At 36.3% G+C, this 17,881-nt stretch overlaps 1 protein-coding gene across 2 annotated transcripts in view; it reads left to right on the forward strand.

Moving 5' to 3' along the window:
- TTC7B (tetratricopeptide repeat domain 7B) overlaps nucleotides 1–17,881 on the forward strand; it is a 106,879-nt gene that overhangs the window by 58,369 nt on the left and 30,629 nt on the right. For both annotated transcript variants that reach the window (XM_070753343.1, XM_070753351.1), the window contains exon 18: nucleotides 4,646–4,786. In XM_070753343.1, coding sequence (XP_070609444.1) covers nucleotides 4,646–4,786 — 141 coding nt within the window. The remainder of the gene's footprint in view (nucleotides 1–4,645; nucleotides 4,787–17,881) is intronic.

A 17,881-nucleotide genomic window follows, 5' to 3' on the forward strand; every position in this document is an offset into this window, starting at 1 on the left:
ACCTCTTCTTAAAAACTTCCAGTGTTGGGGCATCCACAACGTCTGGAGACAAGTTGTTCCGCTGATTAATTGTCCTAATTGTCAGGATATTTCTCCTTAATTCTAGATTTCTCTCCTTAATTAGTTTCCATCATGTGGTTTGTGTAGCACAACAGTTTTTTTCCCTTTAAGTTTAGATGAATAAAAATGGTCCTTTCTAGCTTTTTAATAAATGTATTTATTGTTTCTCTATGTTGCACTGGTAGAATATATTACTGAGACTTGAAAGAGGGTTAATAAATTAAATACTTCAATGTCACTACAGTATTAAAATTTTGTCTGATTTGAAGTCCATATGTGCAATGTTCAAAATCCTTTGGAAAACAAGAAAACTGGCTTACAGTTTGAAGGATATCAAAAGTGTAATTGCATTTGTGTAATTCTATTTTATAGCTGTTATTTTTTGTGATTTTAATTTGTGGTTTGATCTGTTGTTTAAAGGCAACCCTCCAGATGCTTACTTTCATGGTTTTTTCTCCCTTTTTTCAGTTTGTAAGTAGCATTTACTATATAGGTCTATTCCTAAATTCTTAAAGATTTAGTAGTAACACTCCCTTCACCACAGAATGTAAATGTTGTCCATTTGCCATGGAAGTTGACATTGTGCAAAGCAAGGCTGTTGTTCTAGATCCCCTCAAGTTACCCTGAGGCTGTAATCCTATGAGATCTGAATGCACTTATTTAGTTACTTGGTTTCAAGTTATTAAAGAGGCAGTATTAATTTCTGGAGGGCTCCAAATAAATACCCTTTGGAAAAAAGAGTTAATCTTTTATAGTCATTAATGAACTTTATAAGCAGCCATATTTATGTTTCATTGCAGTGATTTTTCCAGCTCAGTTGGAAGTTGAATTACATTCAGGCTCCTTAGCTAATAGGAATAAATGAAGCTAATCAAGAAGAAAATCCAAATTCAAAATTTAAAAAATACAGTTCTTTAAGAAAATTATTTTTGTTTGATACCTACAAGTGATCTGAAATCTTTATTATATTGTTATTTTTAACTACTTTTGACCTTTTCTTATCCTATTAGTTTATTATATTGAGTTCTGTTTTTGCCTAATTATTGAGTTTCGTGGAAAAATTTCATGGAACAAAATAATATTAATAATTTATAGAACAGAAAGCCAACGTTTCACTTCTGTTTCACATATTTCCCAAAAATCCAGAAGTATTTTAATATATTGGGAGTGAGAGATGGATTGTGCAGTTGAAATAAAGTCATATCAGATTTGTCCATAAGTACGTATGTCTATTTTATCTAGTCCTGCAGAAGATACTGTCTCTTAGTCTAGACAGTGATTTGCTTGCACTGGCATACAGATCTCTGCATGCTCCACATTTTGGTGTTTCTACATGCTTTGAAGCCTGCCTTTTTTCTGTTTTAATTTGTTTGCATGTGAATTTTAATACGGTATGTTTTTACATTGCATGGTTTTGCTTAATTCCAATTATTTTCATCTTTTTAACTAAAACATTATCATGACATTTAATTGAAAAGTATCTTTTCATCTTGTAGCAAGGAAAGAACCTCTGGAAATAGTGATAAATTCATTTTAAAACAATGTTATTTCTCATAAGCCATCAAGGACAGGGGCACAGTGGAACTGAAACTGTTCTTTTTTTTCCTTCTACCTACTTTTAAAAACAATCCCAAATTCTCACAATTTCAGTATTATTCGCCTTTTCACAGTGACAAGTTTCCCTATTATTACTTCCAATTATGGCATTTGTTGTTTAATTAAATGAATTTAAAATAAGCCATTCATTCTGATTCATGGCCATATCCAAGAGAATGCAATGGCAGCTCAGGAACATTAATAACTCCTAATAACTATCTTCTCCAACTTTTTCTTCAAATCCGTGTTAAGGTGTAGAATAGAGATTTGGGGATTTGACATATTTCAAGCTATGTTGGATTTCCATACATTTTCCTCCAATCTCTGTTTGTATGAAGCCGATATTAGTAAAAACTGTTTATTCAACTTCTACTCAAGATACAAAACCCCGAACTTTTTATAGATATATGCATCCAGTTACATCAGACTGTCTGGATTATATAATCAGTCCTCAATTGGTTCCATTCTGATTTTTCTTATTTCATTATTGTAACTCTGTAAGAAAGGCCAGAAATAAATGTTTGTTTGTATGTTTTTTGGGAGTGAACTTGTAGGATCTTCATAGGACCTGTGGTTCACCAGCTATTGATCTTGTATATGTAAACATGCATATTTTCATTTGTAAAAACTTGTGTAGATCTACTATCTGTGTGTCAAGAATGTGTGGTTACAATGTTAGAGAAATTGAGATTATACAGTATATCAATGTAAATTGTATACATAACAATCCTGGTTTTTAAAAAGTTGGTAATCAGTTGGGATAATACTTTTGAGAGCCTTTAGAAGAAATATTCCCAACTTTTTACCCTTTCTTGCCTTAATTGTAGTTAAACATTATAAAATATAAATGTAGAAAATGCTAACTAGGGTTAGGGTTAGCTCGTCATGGGGAAATCTTATTACTTGAATTAATGTTGATAATAGTATAAGGTTTAAATGCCGTTGAGAGGACAAATATGTCAGTCTTTCCCATTCTCCTTTTATATCAGTCCCTTTTTCAGTGTTTCTGTTCAATATATATAAAAAGGCTAAAGTATGTAGGTAACTAAGGTCCATAGTGCTGCCTGCCTAAGAAGTTTTCAAAGGCCCAGATACCTTCCAAAATACATATGCACTAAGGAGGAGATTTGTAGCAACTCACCACAGAGAGGTGTCCTAAGAATCAAGAATCTGGCTGCAATTGTACAGCTTAAGCCCTACCTCCCTTTTTATATGTGTTGTGATATAAGGCATGTGAAGGAAGGAATTCAGCCAGCATCTTAACCTTTTTTTAAATGCCCCCTTTATGTGGACCCCGTTATTAGTTAGAAAGGATTTGAGTAAAACAAGATGATAAAATCCTGAGTAATACACCATATAAGAACTGGTTTTGAATTAAAGCTATTGAACATACTGTATGTGAGGAGTCCTCCCTCAGTGCTGATCTCTAAGATTAACCCTGACCACATTTATTAAAGTCAGTTCAGTTGACATAAACGTTGCTGACTTTCATATATATTTCTGTAAGATCCAGATGTAGGAGTGTGAAATATATATTTTTTAAACTGAAAGGAATACATGAAGTATGGATGAAATTCCTGTAGTATCACTTTGGAACCTGCATGTTTCAGTCTTGAATATTAACTTAACCAACTGCATAGCAAACAGAAACTAAATGAATCATGTTTTCCCCTAATGAATGTAAGGAACAGTTTCAGCTGCAAATTGTTAAAAAGAAAAAAATCAAAAGCACTTGCCATGACTGATTGTATGACTCAGACAAAAAACCCAGTAACTCCAACCAGACATATTCATCTGTGCTACAAACTATCTATAAACATATACAGTACCATTAGTTTGTGAAGAAAAAAGGTAAATTTATTTTCAAAATTCCTATTAAGAAAACCAGAGAAAGTGATGGTAATTTATCTTTGTTTTCTTCTTACAAATACTTCGCTTTTCACTTAAATTTTTGGCAACCTAAGCTTTTTTGGAATGTGCCTAAGTGTTATACATGTGGAATCCATTTAATAAGTGCCATAAACATTTAAAGGCATGTACTAAATCTGTTACATAATTAGAAACTGCAGCAAAAATTGCTATATTCTACATGCATAGTGATAGCTTATGATAATTTGGCAGCATCTTGTGCACTGAAATGTGATAGTCCTTTTAATAAATTGACAAATGGTAACAAATGAGGCAATATCAAGATCTAATAGCTCTGAATCAGTTTTTTTATATACTGCAACTCATTTTGGATGAATTGTCCATTTTGTTTACTTTTCTAACTGCTGCTAGTGTTGTTGATAAGTGAACTTTATAATTTATGCCAATGGTTCTCAACCTTTTCTTCACTAAGGACTCCCTTTAAATACCTTTTGTGATCCCAGACCAGAGCCACGGACCAGCAAGACTTAAGCCAAGATTTAAATCATAGCATTTATTCAAGCCTTTGCAGAGACCCTGTGACAACATTGTGGCCTCCCAGGGTTCTGCGGACCACAGGTTGAGAACAACCGATTTGTGCCATTTGATTTCTTTTAAGGGAAATGTTGAGGTTACTCCCCATGTAATAAGTTGCCCCCCCCTCTTAATATACCCTTTAAATTATCCCTTTTGCCGGAAAAAAAATCAAAGACTTGCATGAAAGAGCAAGTAAATGAAATTATCATACAGTGTTATTGCCCACCCTTTGGCCCTTAGCATTTGTGTACTCTCAAATTTACTCCCTTCTACTTGATAGCTAAAATCCTTTGTATTTCCCAATGGCTGCTCCAGTCTCATTTGTCATTTCCACCAGTAGCCTTTTAACACAGGTTCACCAACACTAACCTCCTAATGAAGTTTTTTAAAAATGTCTTACACGTGCCTTGAAGTATAGATTTTGGGGATTTATAACAGTTTTACCTTACACAGTGTTAAAATGAAGAATTTTAGAACCTGCATGTGAGATCTTGCATCTTTGTGCCTTTCTCCTGAAATCAGTTATTTATCATTCCTTTCATAGGTTCAATCCATGCAACATCAATAGCTGCCTCTAGAGTGGAGCAGGCCCTATCAGAGGTGGCTTCATCTTTGCAGAGTAGTACTCCAAAGCAGGGTCCTCTGCACCCTTGGATGACTTTGGCTCAGATCTGGCTTCATGCAGGTAATGAGACAGCGCAGTTGTTTCTTCCTCCCCATTAGCCCCAGGAAACTCTTTCCTGCATTCGGCAGGCCAGAATGTTTTTCTTGGATGTCAGCATAAAAACGCTGCTTAGAAGGATGTTTTTTCAGAATGTGGCATTTTGATTCATTTGAAGACAAGAACACAGTGATGCTTAATTTATGAAAACGGCGGATTAAAGAAGGGAGCGTTTAGTATTTAACAAGCTTGTCAGAAGGTTGAATTTCCCTGCTTTTCTCCCCTCAGCCGCTGGCCAGAAGATGTTAAGGCATGGAAATGTAAGATGTCACACTGCAAATGAGGTGTGACATTATTTTCATGAACTTTAAAATGGCATCATTCAGGAAGTATGTAGTTGTGACAGAAACAGCAGCTTTGGTGGAAAGATAAATACCATTTGAAAAATGTGTCTTTTAAAGTGTTTTCTCAAAATGCATCTAAGTATAAAAATCACTAAAATAGTTTTGGGAGAATTTTTGAGGAGGATATATATGTTTTATGCAGATAAATTATTTTATTTGAGAATTTTAGGAAGAGTTTCTGGACATATCTTAATGCTTGGCTAATTTAGATTTATATAAATTTGATTACTGCAGACAGGAGAAAAATGTTTCTTTCAATGAGAAATAGCTGTATACATATTCAGGAATTCCAATAGTCTAATTTCAAAAATGCTATTTTTGATATCATATGCTAGAAATGATATGTAATACTAGTAAGCTTATACTTATTAGCTTTCTAAACAGAACAGCATGTAGGAAAATAAAAGCAATCCACGATTAATAGTTGGAACTGGTAAGGCAATAGATGATTTATTAGGTATCTATTCTGTCTCAGGCAAGCCCATCTATGCATGTTTACATTAGGCAGTTCACGTTGAGCTAATGTGAAATAATGGACTTTGTGAAGCTAGGTGAAGGCTCCCATTAGTTCACTTCAGATGATAATGTCATTTCAAGGATTGTTAAAGTGGAGGAGGGGAGCATTTATACTTGTTTGAAGGAAGTAAAAATGGTATAGCTAGCTTGCTATAGGTAGGGACATAGGAAGATGATAGCTAGATAGATGCATAGATGATAGATAGAGGATAGATACATAGATACATGGACAAATGATAGATTTTACAAATTTTCCTTGTGTATGTATACCATGCAAAAAAGAAATATGGACATTATGTAATTTTTCATTTCATTCTTGTTTTCAACTAAGTATTCAAATCTGCAGCATTTTTCTTTTTTCTGAAGTACTTTGTATAGTGGTAGATGCTTAATCCTAAATCTGAACTAGAATTTGGAGGAAAATAGTTTAATTTCAAATCAGAACTATGACTTGGAAATTGTAAATACGGGTAATCCTTGACTTATGACTTCAATTGAGCCCAAAATACCCATTGTTAAATGAATTTTGCCCCAAAAGATTACCTTTCTTGCCATTGTTGCTAAATGAATCACTAATGGTTGTTAAGTGAATATGGCTTCCCCATTGACTTTGCTTGTCAGAAGGTCACAAAAGGTTATCACATGATCTTGGGACATGGAACCATTATAAATTCATGCCAGTTGCCAAGTGTCCGAATATTGATCACGTGACCATGAAGATGCTGCATCAGTCATGAATGTAAAAAATAGTCATCAGTCCCTTTTTTTTAGTGCTATTGTAACTGAGCTGTGGTGGCGCAGTGGTTAGAATGCAGTACATATTGGGGTGGCATGCAAAGGAGATGAACTCACTTAAGAATATTTTATATCAGTATCTTAGATTTGTTTAATATAATCCTTTGCACGAGTTATATTCTCATGTTTTACTACTCAATTTTAGCATATTATACTGCATTTTAACTTATTATTTATTCAAATTCCCTCTATTTTAGCCAATTTTATTGTATTTTAACCAGTCACAGTTTTATGACGACCGATGTGGTCCTTTTTCTCGCTTTGATATGGTCGATTGACTAATCAAATAAAGTTGATATTGATTGCTGCCTGCCAGTCAACTGGCTCAAGGTTGACTCAGCCTTTCATCCTTCCAAGTTTGATAAAATGAAATTGTTTGGGGCACTGTACTGACTCTGTAAATATCTTAGAAAGAGCTGTAGAAGCACTGTAAAGTGATACATACAATAAGTCTAAGGGCTATTGCTATTGAACAGTCACTAAATAAATGGTTAAGTTTAATGACTACCTGCATCCAATTGATTGATGATTGATTGATTTGATTAGATTAGATTAGATTAGATTAGATTAGATTAGATTACCATGGCTGCTAAGTTATAAAACAGTTGCTGGTGCTGGTCAAACATAAACATTTAGTATTTATGTACAGAAGTTAGGCAAAAAGGTGAAACCTGCTTGTTTTATAAGGAAATCTCTAGGACCTAAAAGGACCATGAGCATTTGGTAATTGGACCTCTCATCTTTTTCCTATCTTAAATCCTAGCTTCTAGTGTCAAAAAACTATGCAACACTTCTGTTTTTAAATACTTCCAGAATGACAGGGTTTATAATAATGCTTTCTATGAAAGTGTTATTCCCTTCCACTCCTGCGACAGCAAATGTATTTTTACCTTTCCTGTGACAGTCATTACCAACTGGTTGCTGGGCATAGCTAATTATTTCTGAGAAGCTAAATGTATTGTCCTAGTAGTACAAGCAATCCAGAATGCTGTATGAATTCTTCATGTGGAATAGCTGTTTTATCCATCTGTAATCCTTGGAGATTTGAATCTCACTTTAAGTCCAAAGAAAAGATGTTTAGTCAGAGGAAGTATTTGTGTATGAAGTTTGTATCCTGCCTTTAACTTAGTTGTATTTACAGAGTTAAACATAAAAACAGACCAGAGACATCAGTAAAAAAATCTGTTAAATATATTGTACATTTAAAATGGATGTAGCAAGTATGAACCAGCATTTGTTGAATTTAAAATACTTTGCTAATCAGTGACTGGAACATCCTCAACAAGGAAACTAGATGTACTTTTCTGACAAGGGTAGCTGAGAAGACATCCTTCTTGCCAGATTTCCACTGTATTACTTATTATTTGATTTATATCCTACCTTTATAAATAAGAACATAAGGCATGCACATAGTGTTCTCTCTTGGGGGGGTCCCCCTACAACAGCAACCATCTGAAAAATAAGTTAGAGAATAAGTGGCCCAGAGTTACCCAGTAATGGCCAGTAATTAATTAGAATCTGGATCTTTGCGCTCCAAATCCAACATCTTAATTTCAATTGGCAGATCAGAAAGAAGGCTTTTGCCAAACAGCTTAAAACAGGGTGGTTTGTATAGAAAACTGTAATCTAGTTAGTGAAAACCAACCTTTGAATTATGCTCAGAAATAGATTTGTAAATACAGTAGAGTCTCAGTTATCCGACATAAACGGGCGGGCTGATAGTCAGATAGCCAAAATGTCAGATAATCCAGACTCTACTGTACTGCTTCTGTCCCCGTCTCCCCCCCCCCTCTCTCCCACTTCTGTCCCCAGCTTGCTCTCTCTCTAGCTCACCCGCTTCTATCCCCGGCTCTCTCTCTCTCTTATTATTGTTATTATTATTTATTAGATTTGTATGCCGCCCCTCTCCACAGACTCGGGGTGCCCGCTTCTGTCCCCGGCTCTCTCCCTCTCTCCCTCTCTCTCTCTCTCCCTCCCTCCCTCCCTCCCTCCCTCCCTCCCTCCCTCCCTCCCTCCCTCCCTCTCTCTCTCTCTCTCTCTCTCTCTCTCTCTATATATATATATATATATATATATATATATATATATATATATATATCTTTCTCTATCTCACCCACTTCTGTCCCCGGCTCTCTCTCTCTCTCTCTAACTCCCCTCTTTCCAGCTTGCTTCCCCAGCATGGCTGTCATGTTTGGAGGCGTGTCTGGGGGGGGGAAATACCTACAGCCACCTCCCCAAGCAGCCATGACTTTGGGTAATCCAGACTGTCGGATAACCGAGACACTACTGTAGTAATGTTTCTTCATCTGTTAGGTGTTATAAATTTAATATTATTTTGTGTATTATAAATATTTTAGTAAATTCTAGATTTAATGCTGAATTTATGCATTCAAATTCTGTTAATCATGGGAGGAGTATAATTGAAAATATAATCTACAGTTATCAAAATGTGTATATTTTTCTTTTGAAAAACCAGCATTATAACTTTAATGTATTTCAGAATATATGTACACTCTTTATACACACACACACTCTGTATATAACTGATTTTTAAAAAAATACAAGATCAAGTTGGACAGCAAGCAAATTTAATTAATAAATAAAAGAAAAAAAGAAAAAAGCTCAAAAAATTGTACAAGTACAGAAAAAAAAGTAAGAAATAAAAAGTGACATGACTTTCTTTGGTATAAATACGAATAAAGAAAATAGCATCAAATTCTTATTCAAAGATTAACATGTTTCATTTTTTTCTAGCATATAATACATTGATTGTTGTACTATTAATTTATTGTCATCAATTTAGGAGAGCATATTAACAATAACAACCAAGGCAGATACTATCATCATCATCTAGTAAACTTGCATGTCGCCCAACTCTCACTGATAGCGGGCACATGCGTGACAGTTCTTTCTTTGTAATGGACGATATAATTCCTCTTAAGTCAGGAGTGTCAAACACATGTTGTCACAGCAGCATCATGTGACATATCAGGACTTTTCTTCCCTTCGCTAAACTGGGTATGGGTGTGGTCACTGCATGACACATCCGGCCATGGGCTGGGAGTTTGACAGCTCTGCTCTGTCAACTTTTCCCAATGTAGCCCCCCCCCATTTTAAAAAAAAGATTCTGCACATTGGAGAAGTCTATCTAGATATGTAAGCCTACATATATATGGGTAATATATATTTTAAAAAGGCTTGATGGCTCAAAGCAGCAAATAGCTCTTCTTTGGCGCCTGCTTCTCCTTTTTTAATTCTTCTTGCCTCTATTTGTAATTAAGTCCTATTGTGACATAATAGAAATAATCAGATAGGAGAGGAGAGCTTAAACTACTGAAGCTCACAGGTTCACCTTGAGCTGATCACTAATACAGTTGCTAAGATTCTAGAAATATATACTAGTCAAAAAAAGAATTAACAAGAGTGGAAAAACCTATGTTACACCCTCAGAAACCTACAATATTGTGACATCAAAATTCAGTGGTAAGCTGTTCAACTACAGTGGCTTAAATTTGTGCTTTAAAAAGAGCAGTGAAACAAATACATTAAATATCCAATAGGTAAAACAAATCTTGGGAGGAAAAAGAAGACTGGAATCCCTGGTGCTCTCTTCACTTGGTTACTTGTTTGAAAGAAGAAAAATTTGCTAAAAAGAAATATGAGCATTCAATTCTTTCAGGAGATCAGATTCTTTCAAGAGAAAGTAAGAAAGCTTATTTTTTCCAGCATTAATTCTCCTGAGCTCCTGAAATAATCATCAGTTCCATAGAATATTCAACTTGTTCCAGCATCTTATAAAATAAATATTCCCCAAAAGATTCAGAGAAGTAGGCAGGAGATTCCATGCTTATAATGAACCAGGAATTACTTTACTGACAGTCAGTTTCTGGTTACTGACAATCACCAACCCGCAAGTAAAATCGCATTGTATCTTTGTCCAGAGTGATTAATCCAGGAGAGAAACAAACAGAAAATCTGTTTGTGGAGAAGCAAAAGGACAAGTATTATTTTAAAAAGATTTTAAAAAATATTTTAAATGCAAATAGTCCTCGACTTACTGAAAATTCAATAATAATAATTATTATTACCACATAATTATTACCACAATTAACCCCAAAATAAGACATTTGTTAAGTAAGTTTTGCCCAGTTTTATTACTTTTCTTGCTGTTGTGAATCACAGTTGATATGTTAGTAACTCGATTATTAAGTGAATTGGGTTTCCCCATTGAGTTCTTTTGTCAAAAGGTTGCAGATGGTGATCACATGACTCCAGGATACAGCATTGTTCATAAGTATGAACCAGTTGCCAAGCATCTGAATTTTGATCACAAGATGATGGGGATGCTACAAAGGTTGTAATTGTGAAAAATGATCATAAGTCACTTTTCTCAGTGCCATTGTAACTTCGAACAGTCACTAAATGAACTGTTGTAAATTAACGACCTGCATTAATCTTCTTTTGATATTCTAGATTCCATTTAAAAAACCCCACTCCATGACAATTCTTTCATCTCCTCCCACTCATATGTTGCTTTTCTATAATCTGTCACATTTATCTTGACTTTGAAACTTTATTCTTGTCTAACAAAATACTTACAGATACAGCACAGTTTTACCTCAGTGATAAATTACATAGAATATGAGATCTGTCATTTGTTTTCCAAACATTTTAAAATTTACCTTAAAGCAGAATTTGATAGTACTGGCATCATGCTAGGCAGGAGCTCATATGATATTCTAGATATAATTAGCTGTCAGTTGCTGTTCTTATTACAGAGAGGAATCCAAAGGTGACAGGTGAGGTGACTCCATTCATGGTAGATTAATTCACAAGAAAAGTGGGCAAAACAGAATACAAAGACTAGCTTGTCATCATTCAGAATTCAAAATAGTGATTCCTAAGGAGGTGGACAGAGTTCTCTGTTCAGTCACCTCTTTACTGGATCCAGGTCTCCCGGGTCATGAAATAAATGAAGGATATGACCCACAGTTGTGTCCATGCTGTAGTTTCAATCACTGCGATAGAGAGGATGATGCGCCCTCGCCTCAAGAGGCTGTCTTTGGACCCAAAAATCTTCAATAACTGACAAGTATCAATCAGTTCCCAATCTTCCCTTCCGGGGTAGGTTGTTGAAAAGATACCGTATATTTCGGCGTATAAGACGACTGGGTGTATAAGACGACCCCCTAACTTTTCCAGTTAAAATATAGAATTTGAGATATACTCGCCGTATAAGACTACCCCCGGCAGGGAGAGCAAAGGTGGCAGCGGGAGTAGCGGAGGCGAGGCGGAGAAGAAAGAAGCGGCGGAAAAGTATAGTGTCTGAGCGGCAGTCCCCTTGGGACTGGGCGGCATAGAAGTATAAATAAATAAATAAATAAATAAATAAAATCTCTACTTTTTTATTAAAATAAATTAATAATAAAACAAAACCAAACTCTATTACTATTAAAACTAAAACAACCAGCAAATCCAAAAACATAACTATTAATAAAAACAGGTGAGGGCTGGGGGTTTTTTTCTCTGTTATTATTTAAGTGCTTTTACCATATGCTTTAAATCAAGAGTCACTTCTCTCTCTATTTCTCTCTCTTTCCTGTCATTCTCTGCCTCAATCATTTTCTCATTTCTCTTCCCCCCTTTTTTCTATCATTTCTCTCTCCCTCTCTCTTCCTTCCACTCCTTTCTCTCTCTTGCTTTCTTCCTCTCTCTCACTCTCTCTCTCTCTTCTTTCCTCTCTCCTCTCTCACTCTTTCTTTCTTTCCCTCTCTCTTCCTTCCTGTCTTCTCTCTTTCTCTCTCCCTTTCTTTCCTTCTCTCTTCCTTCCACTTTTTTCTCTTTTTCTTTTCCTTCCTTCCCCTCCCTCTCTCCCTTTATATTTATCTCTTCATTCCTTCCTCTCTTCCTCCCTTTCTCTCTCCCTCTCGTTCATTTTTCTCTCCCTTCCCTCCCTCCTCCTTTCCTCTCCTCTATCCCTCCCTCTCTTTCCTTTCTCTCCACGTCTCCGGCTTTGCTGACATGCACAAGGCTCAAGCCAGCTGCCCGGAAAAGCCATGAAGGTCCTCCTGCCCCCCACCCCCAGCAGAAAACACAACGGAGGTCTTCCGGTACCAGCTTGAGCCTCGCGTTGCTCCACCCCGCTTCGCCTGTCATCCTGGACCTCCGTTGTGTTTTCGGGGGGGAAGCGGTGGGAAAGCCCTGTGCTGGCCAGGAAAGCCGGGTTTGCTTTCCGTGAAAGCAGCGCGCCTTTTAAACACGCTGATTTCTTGCAACATTTTCCTGGGTGGGTGGGGGAGGAGGCCACTCCCCTCCCCCCCCAGGAAAGAGGTCCAGGAAACAGCGTGTTTAAAAGGCACGCTGCTATCACGGAAAGCAAACCCGGCTTTCCTGGCCAACACAGGATTTTCCCGCCGCTTCCCCCCCCCCCCCCGAAAACACAACGAAGGATTACAGGCAGGACGAAGCAGGGTGGAGCAATGCGAGGCTTAAGCAGGCAGCTTCGGCGCGTTTCTTTCAGCGGAAGAGGAGGCGAGGGAGCGGATCGGGCGGGGGCAGCACCTTCTACTGTCGGCGCCTACCCGCCCCCGACCCCCATGGGCTGGCAGGGGGATGGAGACTGCGCGCCCATGGAAAAGGGCGGGCGGGGCGGTATTTTGGTCTGCGCGGGCGCAGCCTACGGGGAACGGTGCTGTGGAATCAGTATCCGGCGTACAAGATGACCCCCCACTTTGGGAAAGATTTTCAGGGGTTAAAAAGTCATCTTATACGCCGGAAAATACAGTAGTTAGTTGCAGCTGATGAAAATCCTACAAGAAACGGCTTATTTAGACAAATTTCTGTTAGGCTTCAATATTAGGATTTAACACTGAAGCAGCTATGATCACACTTATAAACAAACTGGCAGAGCATGGGAATGTCCATGCCCGACAGAACATACTACACAGAGATCTTAGTAGTGCATCTATCTTTGTGCTTCTTGAGCTCTTGGTGGCTTTCAGTAGTTCTGAGCCAGCTTCATGGGTTGGGGATCCGGGGGGAGGCATTTTACTGCACTTCTCTTCTTTCTTCAGGGACTGCTTAAATTGATATTGGTGGGTAGAGAGAAATTGTTCCCCAGACCGCCTTTTTGTAGAGTACCTCAAGATTCTACTCTCTCTTTCCTCTACATTTCAACATCTAAATGAAACTGCTGGGTGAGGTAATCTGCCAGTTTGGATTCAATAACATCAGTAATGCACAATGTATAGCGATGTTACCCAGTAATGATAGTTGTATATTACAATTCTTGGCCAACCAAGTTAGGCTGTCGAGATTTTACCTCATGACAGTGTAGGCAGGCAATGGAGTTTTATGGAGAATTTGTTTCCAGCTTGATCAACCAAAAACCAAATGCCGTAGGTGTTTGGGCTGCCCAGATCTAAGGATATTATATCTCTCGCCTTGTATATGGTGGAACTTCCCAATCCAGAATACTGTGAAATTTAGGATATGTGGCCAGGAAGGCCTTTGCACAGCTTTATTTGGTGTCCCAAAGATATGCCATTTCCTACATCAAGAGCTGTTCAGACTGTCACTTGTGCCCTTGCCACCTTACAGCTTGACTACCACAATGTAATCTGCATAGACTGACCTTGAAGACCATTCAGAAGCTTCAACTGATCCAGAATGTAGCAATGCAGGCAGTAATGGGATTGCCTTGCTATGTCCATATAACATTTTGCTTTGTAAGCTGCACTTGTTGCCAATGTATTACCAGGTGCAATTCAAATAGTTGGTTGCTACCTGTGAAGCCCTATATGGCATATGGTCTAGTTCAGGGATCTCCAACCTCAGCAACTTTAAGACTTGTGGACTTCAACTCCCAGAATCCCTCAGCCAGAAAAGTGTGTTTTTTACATGAAGAAAGGAAAATATTGACAGGAGGGGGGGGGGGGGAGTTTCTAATAGCCCTAAAAATTAACAGCACTACAATAAAAGGTGTATAGTACATAACTCAAACTGGGTTTAAAATTGTTGGCTGTTTTTATAGTAGATTTGTATTTTTATAGTAGATTTGTATTTGTATTTTATGTATTTAGTAACTGCATATAAGGGGTTTTTTTCTTTCAAGCTTCATCCATTTCCATATATGTGTTTAAAAAGGTCATCACACATTTTGTTAAAATTATTTTATTTTTACAAAAAATATTTTATTTTTACAAGCTGGTATCTTAAAAAAATGGACATTAAACAAGAACAGGAATTAGAAAAAATATTAGGAATCCAAACCGTCAAAAAAGTAAAATATCTGGGTATAATACTAACTAATAGATGTGGTACAATACAAAAGGATAATTATGATCCCCTTATTAAAAAAACAGAACAACAGTTAATCAGGTGGAATAAAATTCACATCTCATTATCAGGGAGGATAGCCACAATCAAAATGTCTATATTACCTAAATTTTTATATTTATTCCAGACAATCCCAATAAAATTAAACAAAACTTTTTTCACCAAAATAAACACAACCATTTCAAAATTTATCTGGGCGGGGAAAAAACCAAGGGTGAGATTTAAAGCTTTACAAGACAGGGTAACACAAGGCGGATTTGGACTACCAAACTTTCAAGTTTACTACGAAGCATCGGTCCTTTTATGGGTAAAAGAATGGATACCCCTCCAAGACCAGAGACTCCTGGCCTTGGAAGGACATAATATTCTCCAAGGATGGCATAGCTTCCTATGGAGCGAAAAAGAGAAAACTCCAGTATATTTTAGAAGCCACATGATCAGGGACTCCTTAATAAACGTTTGGTTAAGAATTAAAAAAGAACACTACTTCAAAATCCCAAGATGGTACTCCAGCCTTGAAGCACTTAGACACCCTTACCTATTTCAAACACAAAAAGTACTGAATTATAATCACACACTAGATGAGAAAGGGGGTATAAAATCTAGACAACAACTACGAAACCAAAATATCGATATTGACTGGTGGTCCTACGCCCAAATTTTGACGAAATGGAATAAAGACAAAAAGAAAGAAGGAATCCAAGAAAAAGATAGTATAATTGATAAAATATTATTAGGATATGGGGAAAAATTTATAACCAAAATGTATAATTATATAATGGGGTACACTATGGAAACTGAATTAGTAAAAGAAAATATGATCACCTGGGCCAAAAACATAGGTCATAGCATTTATATTGAACAATGGGAACAAATGTGGAGAAACCTGAAAATTACTAAATCAGTTCCGTATAAAGAAAATCTACAAAAAATGTTTTATAGATGGCACTTATCACCAACGAGACTGGCCAAGATCTACCCCAACATAAAACCAAACTGTTGGAGATGCAATAGCAAAGCCGGAACCTTCTTTCATCTATGGTGGACATGCCCTCCCATAAAAAAACTGTGGAAAAAAATTCAAATATGGATACAACAAATCACAGCAATCTCATTAAAACTTACACCAGAAATATTCCTCCTGAGCATAATGGATTCGAAAAATAAAAAAGAAGACACATACCTAATATAACATATAATTACAGCTACAAGAATCACAATAGCACAAAATTGGAAAAGAGACAATACACCAAATGAAAGAGAAATTATTAAAAAAATTTATGAGTGTGCAGAAATGGATAGGCTCACCCAAAAACTTAAAAATAAAGAAGATTTGAGATTCTATAAGAATTGGGGGGAAATTTATGACTGGGTAAAAAATAAAAAACAAGTGGAGAAAGGAAAGAAAAACAAGGAAATAATATAAAATGTAGATTAAAATATATTAATGGATAACGTAGAAATGGCTATACAAAACATAAAACTCTGAATGGTTATATTGGATTATTATGAATATTTTGATCAATCCAATACGATCTCTTCTCAAGTGTAATTTAGAAATGTATTGATAAAAATAAAATAACAAAACCGCGGCAACCATATGCCGCCCAATTAACAATCTAAACTTTTTTAGAACTATCATAGTTCAGTGGGGGGAAGGGGATGGGAGGAAGACCCAGAAGATTTAAAGGATAACGAACTATATAGATATAGTATTTTAGCCATAATAGGTTATGATTTTGATATGTATATTGATTAGACAAAGTGTAACTGAATAGAATAATCATATTATGCCTGTGAGTATATGTTATCATAATGTTGTCAATTAAGATGCATCTTCCTCCCTTTGTATATAACTCTTTGTAAATTAATAAAAATTATTTTTTTAAAAAAATGTACTAATATCTGAGGAATTACATGCAAAATGTGATGTTCCCTGTGAGCAATCAACTACATACCCACTCCATAGGACAAACCATTTTTAAAAAATCTCTAGACTATATACCCCGAGATAAGAACAGCATTCAAACAATAATTTTACTAAAAATAATGTTAAAGATTTCAGAACATGAATACTGTAGAAGCACAGTTGTTATATAATGTTTTAATGTGTTAACATCAGACCTTAAATAAAAATATCACCCTCTCCCTATTTTTAGTTATTTCTTTTATTATTTGGTTGGGGTGGGAGGACTGCTGATACTACTTGGTGTGTCAGCAAGTATACTCCAAGTATATTTATAACAAATATTCTGCTATTTCAGTGAATTAAATTTCCGGCTGCTGCAATAATGTGTCCGGATTATCCTACAGTATTTTTTTAATGATTTTTAAAAGATACTAGAGCCAGAATTGAACTGATCATCAATCAAAATTAGATACCAAAGCTTGTAGTTCTGTTTTTATAACTTCAACATGATCAAATATGTACAGAGATTGATAGAGAGATTGATTTTGCCCCTCTAAGTGATTGACTGTTATAAACTATGGGTCTGAGACAGGGGTGGTTTCTAACTTATCTTGCTGCGGGTTGGCTTCCTCCATCCTACGTGGCTGTGCCTCATGGGCGCACGCGCATGTGCAATGCCAAAAACTAAAAAATATTTCCAAAAAAATAAGCCAAAACCAAGATGGCAATGCATAAAGAGTGCCGGAAACCCGGCTTCTGCGCATGCACATAAGAAAAAAACGGGGAAAATTTCAAAAAAAAATTCCCCCACCCCAAAAAGATGGCAGCCTCCACGGATCGGCACTGACAGAACCGATTCAGTGACGTCACCAGCTGTTTGCGACCAGTTCTGGCAAATCGGGAGGAACCCACCTCTGGTCTGGGAGTTATTTTGCTTTTAACTTTTATAATATTTATTTTCGCTTTCTTCTACTAAAACATTACTAGGAAGCATACCTCTGACAGATTAAGTATAGCTTTAAATTACTTGATGAAAATTATTTTATTTAAAGAACATTAACTAAAATAACACTAATATATGGGATTCAGTTTGTTATTTATTTATTTGTTTGTTTGTTTGTTTGTTTGTTTGTTTGTTTGATTTTTATTCCACCCTTC

Source organism: Erythrolamprus reginae, chromosome 1 (genome assembly GCF_031021105.1).
Source record: "Erythrolamprus reginae isolate rEryReg1 chromosome 1, rEryReg1.hap1, whole genome shotgun sequence".
NCBI lineage: Eukaryota > Metazoa > Chordata > Lepidosauria > Squamata > Dipsadidae > Erythrolamprus > Erythrolamprus reginae.